The following is a 14494-nucleotide window of genomic DNA, read 5'->3' as shown; positions in this document are numbered from 1 at the left end:
GGAACAGGAAAGGAAATGCCTAGTAATGACACAAGATATCCTCCGTCTAGTATGATATGGTGGCCTGCAGAGTACGTATTTTGAAGTAGACATAAGTGCAATGCTTTGGAGAACAGAGGACAACACATTGGTATGTTTTCACTATGGACACCCTGGACACATTGTACGCTTCTGTAGAGAGGCAGAAGACGAGTTTTCTATGAATATTATGCCACAAGACATCAACTACCATAACAGTCCTATTCACGCCAGGCATCTGAAGATGATTATAGTTGACTTTTACGACGGAACCCATTGCCTCACCCTGCATGAGGTCGGTCCTTAACATATGCCATAGCCATTACCCATCACTGTACTGAGGTAACAACCACTCACCTACCTGCCAAATATTTCAGGAAAACTAAATCAGATAATCACTATGGAAGTGAGGCTGCCACAGATTAAACTCCTCCATGAAAGACAGTCATCAAAATGTCAAGAAATCTCACTGATATCAAAGGCCAAATTGTCCAGCCACTAGTCTATTCAGGAGTTTTCTTTTCTGTAATGTTGGATGCTTATCATTTTTAGCTAAGAAGACTATGTTATAATGTGAAAGCAGTTGTGTTGAAAGTCAAAAGTTGGAAATACATCCAGATGACAGGGAGATCTATTACAATAATAAACATCCTTGACTGAACACTGCCCTTTGAATCTGTTGTTTTTAACAGTATGTAGCCATAACGTTGTTCTCAGAAGACACTTCTCAGCGGCATCACAGACATGATCTCCAGACCCCAGACCTACCGCTAAAATGAGAATGCTGAGACACAACTTCACATTGACACTAGCAGTTATCGGATAAGTGCGGTTCTAGTGCAAATTCAGGAAGGTGCTAAAATGGTGGGGACTTACGCCTTCATAGTTCTCACCAAGCCCGAGGTGAACAACTCCACAAGCAAATAGGAATAAGTTAAAAGTGTATTTACTTGGAAAATCATTCATTGTTGTGACATATTACCATTCTCTATGCTGGCTGATTAGCCTGAAGGATCCACTGGGCCAACTGGGAAGATGGGCACTGAGGCTTCAGGAGTACAATGTCATGGTGGTATTCAAAAATGGATTCAAACACAATGATGCTGACTGCTTTTTAAGTAATCCTTCTGTAGAAGACAGCAGCATAGATAAAATCTCAGCATCGTTGATTACATCACATTGTTGATGAGCAGAGGAAAGGCCTGGCACTACTGAAAACCTAAAAAGCCTTGAAGGAAGAGTATGGGGCAGAAATGATTTTTTGTCATCCTAGCCCATCTATGGCCAGCTGTCCTGAAGTATTTCGATGATGCTCCAACATCTGTTCACCTGGGATTTGTGATGACTAGACAGAATGAGACACCAGGTATCACTGGCAAGATCTCTGCCAATCCATTACATACTACGTGAGCCACTTTAAGGAATGGAAACAATGGAAGTCCACAACCACAATTACTTCCAGTGCATCTGACATCAATCCTGCCCACAGCACCGCCATTCCACTATATCGGAATTGACCTTGGAGGGAAGTTCTGAAAGTTCGCAAATGGAATTGATGGATGATAGTCAGTGTTAACTACCTCAACTGCTAAGCTGGCACCAAAGCTGTTCAGATTGCTGAAGCTCTTAAAATTGCAAAATTCCTTATAGAAGACATAATTCTGAAGCATGGAGCACCCTTATGATGATGCCAGGAAAAGCTTTCCAATCAAGACTAGTATCAGAGGTAATTTAATTCATAAAATTTAATAAGACATTGGCAGACATGTTGTTAATGAATGTTGATTCGCAACAAAGAGATTGGAATACAATGCTGCCCATTGTGACATTTACATACAACACTGAAGCAAGACACTGCAGGCTTCAGAAGTTAACAAAGCACTACTCTGATCTGCATCATATCCTTCAGCACTTGTCCAACTTAACATCTGAAGTCGAGGTTTCATTAAAACAACAAAAGCGCAGAGACATTGTCCATATCATACGTATGATACCCTACAACTATCAGAGGCGCAGATAAATGATGGGAGGTTAAAGGAAACCGAAGAGCCAACAGATAACCACAAAACTTCAACAGGAGGGGGCTACCTTCGACACTCATCATCGTGTTTTTGTCCTGTATTTCTGCTCTATTCTCAGTCAAAAGATTAAGACCTTTTTTCTGTTTCTGGACATTAATCAGATTTAGTCCTGCAGTATCCTTATTCTGAGCACTAAGCCTTTTTGCAGTTTTCCAAGCTTTATTCATTCTTGTTTTCTCAATACAACTACTATTCACTTCCATACGAATATCTTCCTAGCATTTATTATTTGCCTTTTTCACCTCATTGTTGACTTTTCTTCTTCTTTCTTCATATTTTTCTCTGTCTATTTGCTTCCTTGAGTTTAGTCACTTCTTGTTTGATAGCTGCTTCTATTCAACCTAGCCCTTCCGCCATTTGTTCCACTCGGGACTTTCTTTTCTAGTATGTTTGTTTATTTTTCCTACTAAAACCTCTGTAGATGATTCAGGAATACACGTTTTCATCTTGTGGTATGCATCTTCCACTGGGCTACTAAGTTCATTTGCCAGTTTGGATGCCATGTGATGATACAAAGAAATTTGGTGAGATCACTCTGAAGATTTTTTTTTTAGTAGTATTTAACCATCTGAGTTTCCTCAATAGGTTCTCTTATGGTCAGAGCCAGTTAGTTAACTGCATGTTTCGTAGGTCACAATTTTGGAATGAGTCAGTTCCATAATTATAACATGCTATGTCAGCAAAACACATGACAACATTATGCACATTTATGCGATTTCTTACAGTATCCTCCCCCCCCCCCCCCCCCCCCATATACCTGCAGTGATTTACACTTAATTATTATATTCAATTCCCCGCCCCCCCTCTCTCGTGTGTGTGTGTGTGTGTGTGTGTGTGTGTGTGTGTGTGTCACAACCAGACTACTTCACACTCAGAAATTCAGCTATGGAGTAATAGTAGTTGTCAAAAAGATGCACAAAACCCATTTTAATTGTAACATCCAAGCTTCTTAGCCATCTGATGTTGGACTGTTATACAGTCTTAAACTGACTATGCCAGGAGTACATTGGACATGGACCCACATATAAAGTTAAATTATTATTACAACTAATCAAAAGTAGTTTTTTTACAGTTAATTGAATTATAAGTATTTGTTGACTGTACTTTAGGGAAGATTATACATACTATTTAGCAGAAATAATGCACATTTATGTTGCAATATATCATGTTACTAATGTAAAAATCATGGTGATATACCTTGAGTGAAATAATTAACACCAAGCAATTTTTATAATATAAATAAAAACAGAAGTATATGTAGGCTCAATGGACACAGCATTCAAATTGCAGGCTCATGGTGTCATTTGTATAATGTGCTAACTCATGTAGAGATGAGCTGATGCTCTTAAAATGTGGTGTGATTTCTGGAAAGCAGTCCATCTGCACACTAGTTGCATCTTTTTACACATAGTGATTACATCTTTTAAGATCTTTTAAGATGACACATACAAAAATTGTAGCTTTTGTTCAAAGAACACACTATGAACTTTCATCATATTTGTAGTTGGATTATTATGTAGATCAGAATAGTATAAAAGTTACTATAAATGATCATTCATTTTCAAAATTCTGTATTTCCCTAAGTGTAATATGTACAAATGTGACTAACGTAAGAAAAAAAACCATAAACTCAGAAAGTTTGCATTTTGCACTCCATAAATATTCTATGAGTGCCCGTTTGGTCACACAACATTCTCCAAGCCAAACAATAGTCAAGTTTGTTCTGTACCTTATATAGCAACATAATATCAGTGGTCATCTCAGCAGCACTGATGCATTCTCTGAGCAGTTCCAGCACTCTTCACAGTGGGGGTACATAACTAAGGTCCTTAACATATTCCCAAAGGAAAATCACAATTCGTTATGTCATGTGACCTGGGATGCCAAGGGTATGGAGCTACATCATCTTCACAATGACCAATCCAGCAATGCAGAAGTTTGTCATTAAGGTAGCAGTGAACATCAATGCTACAATGAGAGGTGCCCCATCTTGTTGGAAAATGAAATTCTCAGAATCAACTGTAACTGCAACAAACTGATGCAAGAGGTACCCACCACAGTCTTCTCACAAGAAAAAGGGACTGCACAACTTTGTCTGTGTCACTGCACATAAAACGTTAAGCTCTGGCAAATCTTATTCATGCATCACAATTTCAAGATTAATGATGTCTTTAATTTTTCTCTATTACATGTGTATTAAAAATGAAAGAAAGTAAGAAAGAAATGATGAACACCAAACTTTGACTATTATGGTTAGATTCCTCAACACATATATTATGATTTTATTTCATGTTGGGTGGCAACCCTCTTCATCATGATTATAATTATGAAATTCTCAAATGTAATTAATTAAAAATGTTCACATTCACATGGAATAAACATGACTTTTCAAAATGCAATGGATTATAAGCTATCAGAAACTAAATAATGAGGTGCATATAGCCAAAGATAAAAATCACAGCATTTGTACAAATAAAATGGGTCAATCAGAAATATTTTCAAATGCTCACCTATTAATATACATGTGAATTGGCTTTTTACTGCTTTCAGATTGTAAGAAAAGCAACTGTGCAACAACGAGTGAAGAAAGGTCATCTGTTACCTGCGGAAAAAAGATATTTAGTTACTTAGTTCCATGTTGCATCAACTGTTTGCATGATACAACTAATGGAATACAGATTTAAATTTAACAATCACAATAAACAACTGTGACTTTAACTATGTATTTATTTGTTTTTAGTAAAAATTGTGCTACAGACCAGGAGACGACTAAAAGAAACAATGCAACTTTAGAATTAAAATTTGCTATGGTATTTACATAAAAAAATGTTATTGCACAAATAAATAAATATTTTAATAGACCTCAATGACTTAAAGATAAGTAATGGTCACTATTCTGCTAATGTTGTGGCTGTGAATATAATTCTTTCAAACTGAAATTGATTATTTATCAATTATTCTTGCTGATGAGCCTGCATCATTTTAGTTCATGTGTCAGAATGCTAGTGCTTGAAACATGTGGCATGCTTTCAAATTACAATGGAAATGTACACCATGCACCACCATAAAAATAGGTCAAAAATAAAAATTTCAATGGAGAGAGAGCTGCTACAGGACAATGACTATATTTAAGGATTTTATCATGGCTGTAAATCTGTACTTTATGCTTAACTTTAAATGACAATATTGCTAACCTTGATTTTTCCAACCCCTTAATTCTCTTACAAATCCATTTTTAGTGATGTGTATGCTGTTGGTGAAACTTGCTACCAGATTATAATGATTACAGCTCTGTGCCACACTGAAGGTCTAATGTAAACCCATTCCTTTCACGATATGAGCTGATAACTGAAAATGTGGAGGATGGTACAATCAGAATTGGAGCTGTGAGATATGAGTTGATAGTCCATGCCAGTAACACAAAGTCCAAACAAGGCAAGGATTTGTGTTAAATTCAGAGATCAGCACAACAGTTCTAATCTGCTAGGAAATTTCACAATAGTGCACACTCTGCAGGAGATTAAATGTTTCATAATGGAAGCAAATTCTAGGCTCCAGCTAAATCACTTCTTGATAATGGGGGTACGTCTTTTCATTTAGTGGGTAAATGCCATACTGCAAATTCAAAGGCTTGATATTCAATTCACTTGTCACTTCTTTCACCTCTGGCAACAACGTGTTACTGTCAAAAATACAAAGTTACACCAGCGTTCGAAGGCCACTTTGAATTGTAGGTACCTTTACAACTAACTGGGTAATTTATCTGAAAGGTTGGAGAGTGGTAAATGCATACTGACCCCAATATGATCATGCCTAGTAAAGTACAAACCAACAGCTTCACTTTTTACTGTTTCTTCCACAGGGCAACAGTCCACCTCCAATTGCAAAAGAGCAAATGTCAACTACAGAAATTAAGAAATATACTGCCAGAATTGAAGTTGTAAAGGCAAGCTGTGAGTCAAACCTCAGCATTGCAGCCTGTAAGAACAACTGCTGTAGAAGACTACGGCTCAATGGCCATTATCTGTTGTGAAACTCCCTTACTGTTCTTATGACAAAACCTAGCAATACTTTTCTGGAAAATATTTGGTGACTTGTCGGCTGTTCTGTTCCAGTTTCTTCCAAGACTTTTCCTCTAACTACGGTAAACACAGCTACTTTGCTTGTGTGATGGTGCAGTCCCCCGGCCTACTAAACTGCTTCCTGTGAGAAGCTGAACTAGTCTGCACATCATCCTCCTATTAAAGTTAGTATCCATGATGTCTGTGTTTCGAGTGGTGCAGTGACTGGGCAGCATGGACTGCTGCTGATGAATTGAATCACATTGTGTTCAGCAATTAATCACGGTCCTGCACTACCCACGATCATGGTAGTGATCTGTAGAGAAGGCTCATTCTCCCAATGTTTTGGAGAACCGTAGCAATGTTACTCCCGGTACTACATTGTGGGGGGCATCAGGTGTAACTTCTTGTCACAGCTGGTAGTAATTGAAGGAACTCTAATAGCACAACGGTACATCACAGATATTCTGTGTTTTCATGTGTCACCTCTCGTGCGACAGTACCACGATATCATTTCAATAGCACACTGCTCGTCAACATAGCACATGTCTCTAAGAACGGTCTGTGTGATTTTGAGGTACTTCCATGGTCAGCAAGATCTTCACCTCTGTGCCTGATAGAACGTGTGTGGGACCAGCTAGGACGTCAACTTTTCCCAGTGCCAGTATCCAGGGTATCAAGGGCAGTTGTGGGCAGCTTGCCTCAGAAGAGTCTACAACACCTTTATGACACATCTGCCAACCGAATCACTGCATGTATCCACATCAGAAGGAGTGTAACATATTGTCAAGTTTTTTGTCAATTTCATTTTTTTTTTTGTAATCACTGCAGTAACATCAGATGAAGTTCATTTCATTTCAGCCTCCCCTTCTGGATGCTTCAGTTCTTTTTGTCAGGCAGTGTGTATTATTTTGTTATTGAATGACTTAAAGCAGCAAGTAGCACACTTCTGTATATCTTTTTGTACCTGTTATATAGTAATCTAGGAATGGTCAACTAGTGTACTGCTTCTGTAAAGAACTGTTAAAAATTAAGTGCATATCTCCTGTTTTCTAATACCCACAGTTGCCCATCTGCTGATGTAGATGCTTTTGGAAAGCCTCTTCAGAAATGGGCAGACTTTAGAGAACTTAGCATCTACCTGGTTATCCATATACAATTCGTCAAGATTGATTTGTCAGTTCCCTAGAGAATGTATGTATTTTATGTTTCTGTGGTTTTGTAGATTTCACCAATCATGTCTTTAGTTTTATTAGCTGACAGCAATGACGAGAGGGGCCAAGATATTTTATAAATACTTTATAACTTTCCTTGCCATTACTGTATCACTTGTTTTAAGACAATGCTAAATTTTATGATATTGTAGGAGCTGCATTTACCATTGTGGCCACACCAAAATGGTTAAACATTTTTACTAATTTACATTAATTAACTCCTGCATATACAAGGTGATAATTATTGAACTATATGAAATAAAATCATGTAACTACTGGACAGTTTGCGTTAGATCCTTCAAACTGCATGACTGGTGCAGGGCATGATGGGAATTAGTATGCGCATTATGGTTTGGTTTAGCAATGAAGCCCACTTTCATTTGAATGGGTTCACCAATAACCAAAATTGGTGCATTTGGGGGACTAAGAAACTGCATTTCGCGATCGAGAAGTCTCTTCACCCACAACTGGTGACTTTGTAGTGTGCAGTGTCCACTCACCGATTAATCAGTGCGATATTCTTTGATGGCACGGTGACTACCGAACAGTATGTGATGGTTTTGGACAATGATTTCATTCCCATTATCCAAAGTGACCCTGATTTCAACAAGATATGGTTCACGCAAGATGGATTTCAGCCCCATTGAAGCAGGACAGTGTTTGCTATCCTGGTTTTTAGAGACTGCATTCTGGCTCTGGGGCACCATGAGGCCACTGGCATGGGCCTCGACTGGCCGCCATATTCTCTGGATCTCGACCCATGTGACTACTTTTTGTGGGGCTGTTTTAAAGACAAGACATACAGTAGTAACCTCAAAACCATTACTGATCAGAAAACAGCCATTCAGGAGGTCACTGACAGCATCGATGTTCTGACACTTCACCGCATCAAGCAGAATTTTGCTATTTGTCTGCACCACATCATCGCCAATGATGGCAGGCATATCAAACATGTCATAACCTAAGTCTGAATATCTTTACATGTTGAATAAAGTGCGCGCACATCGTAGTTTGTAACTAATTAACATTTTTTTTCATATAGTTCAATAATTGCCACCCTGTATTATTATATTCTTACAATCTATCCCACTACTCCTTTTCCTATAGCAAATCCCACTCAAGGTCCAATAGATATCTATAGCAAAGGGTCACTACTAGCTTGAGTTCAGTGGCATATGTATGTACACTCTTTGACACGGCTGGTGGTAGGTTGTAGCAGAATCTACATTTGTGCCAATGATGACATGGGATAAACAACATGCCCATGCTGTTAATCTTCTTAAATCTGGTTATCTGCACACACTGGCAACATTGTAGGCTGTGTCAGTTTCTGAAGGAAGTCTTGTCTTCTTTTCAAGGTATTCTGCTATGTCTATGCCCATAGTCTAGTGGCAGACCACATGTCAAGTGAGAGCAACACCCGGCGGTCAAAATTCCTTGTCGCTTGAAGTTTTTTTGAAAGTCATGATTGTAATTGTAGTGCAGTTACAATGTACTTCAATTTCCACACATTGGTAATAACAGTTCCATCCAATAACATATTTTGCAACATGTCTTGGCAGACACTCTGCCTCTAAATGTCACCTGCACCACAGCTCTCCAGGACCCATTTGCTGGTAGCCAGCAGCAGCTGCTGTGGTGAAGCTGTGTTCTCTTGTCCTTTGTTGAAAGTGCCAGCTACCACTCATTGCTTTGGAGAGTATAAAATGCTTTACTGTCATTGAGAGGTGCTCCACAAAAATGTCAACAATTCACATTTCACACTTGACAGCAATGTCAACAGACAATCCGTTTTAATATGATGAGTACTGTATTACATTAATACGCAAGACATGAATACAGCTCAAAATTAACTTTATAGTTTGTGATCTAATCAAAATACCTCAGTACATTGTTTCATGTTGTTATTAATCTTTTATATCTCATTTCTTTTCCTTTTAAAGGTGATTCTTCACATTTGTTTGGTCAGAAATTCTTATGTTTTCATTAAACCAGGGAGACTAACTGTGGTGTAATGTGTTTTACTGTTGTTGCTTGATTCCTTATGGTAAATGTGTGCAATGAACTGTATATCCCGCCGCACATGCTCTATAGCAATGCAGCCATACTGCACAATTTGAGGTCCACATACAGACTGTTGGAGAACTTAATGCTTATTGAAAGAGGTATTAAGAGTTTGAATTAGATGTAATCCGACAAAACTGCCCATATTTGAAGCTAACTTGAGTGAAAGGAACTTGATAACACCGATGTTAGCAAATGTCTAAAGGGATGTCCAATTGCTTTCACATAGAGTTTGCACAGACGAGCTATATTAATCAGTTTTTTCACTTCATAACTATTCCCCTGACTTACAGTTGCTATGTGATGAACAAAAACTAAAAATTTGTATCATTTACAGTCAATTCAAAGAGCTTCAGAAATGTTTGTATAGTGAAGTAGCTTGTTACTCACAAAGCAGATATCTGTGACTATTAACACAGCTTACTAGGTCAAGTTTATGAGAATACTTATTGAGTAAAGGTCTCTTTTTTTCAGATTTAGTTAAAGAATTTCTTCTAGCAATTTGAAGCTATCTTGAATAAAACTGAAAATATGAGCCTTTAGTGCACTGGTCAGCATAGTGACTGGAAGTGAAAACACACACAGCCCTTAAATCACAACATTTGAGCAGAACCACTGAGCTAACAAGCTCTCTCATTGCAATGTTGGTCACTGGGCCTCATAATGAAATAGCATAAATATAAGAACAATTGCTACATAAGTAAAGTACAGCATTCCTGGAGTCTGAAAATCAAGTTTTCTTTCTCAGGGTCTCATCTTACACTAAACGTATGTAGTATAATTAATCGAAGTGAAACCCAATGCCATCTGAATTTAGCAGAATAATTCGGGACCACACGAGCAAGTAAATGGACAACCACGGAGTTGCCAAATAACTGCAATGATGTTGCCAATTCCAAGTCAACGGAAGTGACTGGTTCAACCTGTCTGCTTTAACCTGTGGCTTAATGGTGTTGCAGTGTGTGACGTCACTATGGTACAGTGTTTTTGAGTTAGTTGTGTTTGTAGATGTCATGTTGTATTTCATGGTGCCACCTGGTAGTGAATGTGGACATGCTGAGTTTAACATGTGGTACGAGGTTAAATTGAGTTATGTTGTCATCAAGATAATGTGTGTGTGTGTGTGTGTGTGTGTGGGGGGGGGGGGGAGGGGGGGGGGAGATAGCACGTGACGTCCAATTCCATTTCTTGGGATGGTAGGTGTTAGTTATTTTGGTACAGACAGTTGTGGTTGAGCTATATAGGTCACGGGAAATGTTCTATTCCTGTGGTTTTGCTGGTGTAGCGACTGTTTTAATTTAATTTTTTTTATTTTGTTTGTTTTAGAATTGTGTGATGATTTTTTTATTGTTCTACATTTAGCTCTTCCCTGTTCTAAACCTCCATTTTCTACTGTTGTCCCATTAGTTCTTTTTTTTCTTTTTTTCAATGAGACATTACTGTGTAATTTTTATTTTTGTTTGTGTTTCTTGGCGTATAATAGTAGTGATGCCATTTGCGCCATATTATATACACCGGAACTAGCCATTTCCACCATATTGATGATGTCATGGGTCAAAGCAGATGGGTGGAATTGGATGCTTCTGTAATGTCCCATTCCTACATGTGCTTGAGGTAACTAGAAAATGAAATGCTTATCATGCTCAATTTATAGGGCATACAGAGGAGAGACATATGCACTTTTTGTTTTTATGCAGCATTATCTCTAGATACTTTTAGGCTATCTACATTTATGCCATTAAATTAGATTTAATCTAGAATTTCTAATGTTTTAAGTTTACCAGTGTGGTTGGGGCCTATTAATGGAAGTGTTATATAATTTCAATGTAGGAATAGGAAAGCTAGTGAAATCAGTTTCCACTCTTGAAACATATGACAATTAAATATTAAGATATATAATTTCTCACTGTGATTATAATTTCCCCAAAATACAAATGAATAAAATACTTACACTGATAGTTTGCTCTAGAAGCTTATTTCAAAGGAATAAAAAATAAGTGTTAATCAACCTCACTCCACACATCACAAAACAGTAAGATATCAAGCACTTTCCCCCTCAAAATCAACATGCAGTCTTATGCCACACACAAATACAATTTCGTGACAGCTACGAGGATGCAGAAGTATGTTGGTGACGTTGGGAGCAAGAAGAAACTCTGTTAACTGATTATTCCTTACTACGCAGTAATCAATTCATTTGCAGATTCAGAAGAGAAGAAACTGAAAATTGTGCTCATTAACACAGAAAGTGAAGTGTAAATATGTGTAATATGCAGTTCTGAACCTTCAAACATTTTTCACCTTGAGATCTGTAAATATAATGGATACTAATGAGCCTTTCATTGGTTTCGTAATGTTTGCCTCTCGTTTGGTCTATAAATGTTGAAACGACTCCAAATCCCTGTTACTGATGGTTCTCTTGAATCTTTCCAGTGACTTTCTTGTGTGCTGTTGCTTTGTGTTCATGAAGCAGGGCACTATTCCTGTGCACACAAGGTACTGGATCAAGGTTGCCACAAAGCTTACAAACTTTATTTGAAATCGAATGTCACAAGTGAAACACACCCTTAACTATCCAGAATTTCCATATGAGTGCAAATAAAACTAGAGGAAACCCTAATTTATCTACTGGGATAAGTCATTTGAACAGCAGCTGAGCAAAACCGTCAATCATAGATTTCCATTTGTAATTGTAACACTATAATCAACAGCAGAGGCAATGGTATACCACTGTCACAGCCACAAATTCATATCTATCTGTATCTGGGGCAAAGTCCACACTACACATTTGATTGTTGAGTAACATAATGTGATACAAACTTATGTACCATTGCAGTGTTAAAACAGAAATTATTGCAGAGTTCTGCTTGCATCATCAGCTTTTCACTGTCAACTGATTACGGTTTTCCTATTGCCCTGAACACAAAACATTGAGGTAAATGTGTGTATGCTGCATGGCAAAACATCCAACATTGCATTCTCACAGGTTCACTGGTTAAGTGCATCAGTACCAAACAGAAATAGGAAAGCTCTCACCGATGAATGAATAAAAATAATAATAATAATGGTGGCAAAAACAAACTAATGATGAATAAAGTTTACTGCTTTACAGAAGAGCCTTGATGATTAAAAATAAAAAGAGGCTCATTGTTCAATGCAAAGGTTTTCTTAGCATCTTGTTACTGAATTCCATTCTGGTTATTTGCAGAGAAATCAGAAAAACTGAAGCAATACACACTGGTCGTCAAATAAGATCTGCACCAGCAGGTAACCTTGCCTTAGATCCCCAGATAAGCATGCACCACAGAGCTAAGTTGACATTGCTCTGGTGGTAATTAATGCAGATAGTTCACAACATGAATTTTACAAAACCAGTTGAAATTTAAGTGTGGAATGAGCTTTCTGGGTCACAAACATCATATTAAATGCTTTTCAATGAAATGTTGTGATCATTTCTGTTTCTGTTAACATAATTTCAGAAACCATTCAAACCACATATGTAAGTTATAGCCTACTGCCAAGGAAATATCTTTAACTTGGCTCAGAATATTCTCTTGCTCTAAATTGCCATACCAAACCTACCAACATACTGCAATACTGTAGGCCTACCTACTGCCACCAAACACTATGATGCCGATAGCAGCCATGAAACACAAGTGCAACCACATTCAACTGATTTGTGTGTATAGTCAATGTCTGGCTCAGCAGACTGAGTCACAAATGTTAGCCACTGAGAAATATCAATATTTCCTTCACATCTGGTGTAATGGAGAGTTTGGTACCATGATTTCTGTAACTTAGTGTTTGTGAGGCTATTAAGATAGTGTGGGCTGCTTTCACTTTTGATAATCTTAGATGAAGATTTCCTGTGTACCAATGCTTGTCCTTAAATACACTGCAAAATTAAAAGAATTTTACAGCTGATGAACTTATTTCACAAGGTTGAAGTTTCTTAGATGTCTGTAGCTGCAGAGTATTGTACATGGATGCACTGTACAACTGATACCATATTTAAGAAAAATCAGTACAACTTTCAGTGGGGGCATTGACAACGAAGCTTTAACTTCCAAATAACTTGTTTCCCAAGCAACTCGCATTTAATAAAAACAAAAGTAGTGGTAAATGTAAATGAGTCATTCTTTCTGTATACATAAACCAAATATAACATTTTATAGGGCAATAACAAATCATGATTGATTGTGAGTTGACAACTCACTAAAATCGTGTACAAAGGAGGCAATTTTTCGTGCTACATATTTGCAGTAATAGCTGACATATTACGCAAAGCAACGTTTTACTTACTGGCCCCATCACACAAATTATTCTTTCCTTCAAGAGTCTTGAGTATATATCGTACGCTCTTTCTCCTCGGCCAGTTTGTTCGATTACTATAGGAACCATCGGCAATGCTTGTTTAAGACTGGTGTGAAACTTGTGGTCAAGCAGCAAAGTCCTCCAAAGCGGCTGCCTAGGAACCTGGAAAATGTTAATATCATCTGATGCGAAGAGCACGTTACGAACACCCTGGCATACGTCACATTTATATTTTAACCACTATAGCAGAAGCAAGTTACCAAGTATACTACTGAAAAATCAGTACGACATGTGAAGACTATTGTGTATGTATGACTAAAAAAACTCAACTGTGATTCGAAACGTTCGTTATGGCTTTTAATTACCAGAATTCGTGCAAGACATTTCCCGGCTGTCAGCATTGTTTACAACTACACAAATCTGCATGAAGACACATTGAAGCAAAGATGTTCGGCTTGTCGAAAGAAGCAGGGATCCAAAGATTACGAAACGCATTCTTTGTTTACAATAAATATTCTTCTGTATCAGTTGCCCATCCGTTTGGTTCGTATGCCATTACAATGTTGATACGTTATACAAGTATATTTTCGATTTACCTTATCATTGCCAGATACTTACTGCCGATATTTACGGATTTATTTTCTCTCCATACGAAACGTTTCATCGTTGCTTGGACTGCGAAAACGCAGTGATCTCAATCTATGCTGTATTCCACGAGACGAGATTTCTCTACAAAACATAA

At 37.7% G+C, this 14494-nt stretch overlaps 1 protein-coding gene across 2 annotated transcripts in view; it reads right to left on the bottom strand.

The window, feature by feature from the left end:
* LOC126267482 (ATP-dependent Clp protease proteolytic subunit, mitochondrial) overlaps window positions 1-14225 on the bottom strand; it is a 41835-nt gene extending 27610 nt beyond the window's left edge. The window contains exons 1-3 of one of the 2 annotated variants that reach the window (XM_049972766.1): window positions 14118-14225; window positions 13741-13914; window positions 4610-4701 (exon numbers count right to left, since the gene is read on the bottom strand). In XM_049972766.1, the coding sequence (XP_049828723.1) occupies window positions 4610-4701; window positions 13741-13914; window positions 14118-14153 (302 nt within the window). In that variant the 5' untranslated portion in view covers window positions 14154-14225. Of the gene's footprint in view, window positions 1-4609; window positions 4702-13740; window positions 13915-14082 lie in introns of both variants that reach the window. The other variant, XM_049972767.1, reaches the window with a different exon arrangement.
* Window positions 14226-14494: the final 269 nt, after the last annotated feature.

Source organism: Schistocerca gregaria, chromosome 4 (genome assembly GCF_023897955.1).
Source record: "Schistocerca gregaria isolate iqSchGreg1 chromosome 4, iqSchGreg1.2, whole genome shotgun sequence".
NCBI classification, from domain to species: Eukaryota; Metazoa; Arthropoda; class Insecta; order Orthoptera; family Acrididae; genus Schistocerca; species Schistocerca gregaria.
Note: the sequence above shows the minus strand (reverse complement) of the source record. Positions and strands in the feature narration are given on the sequence as shown.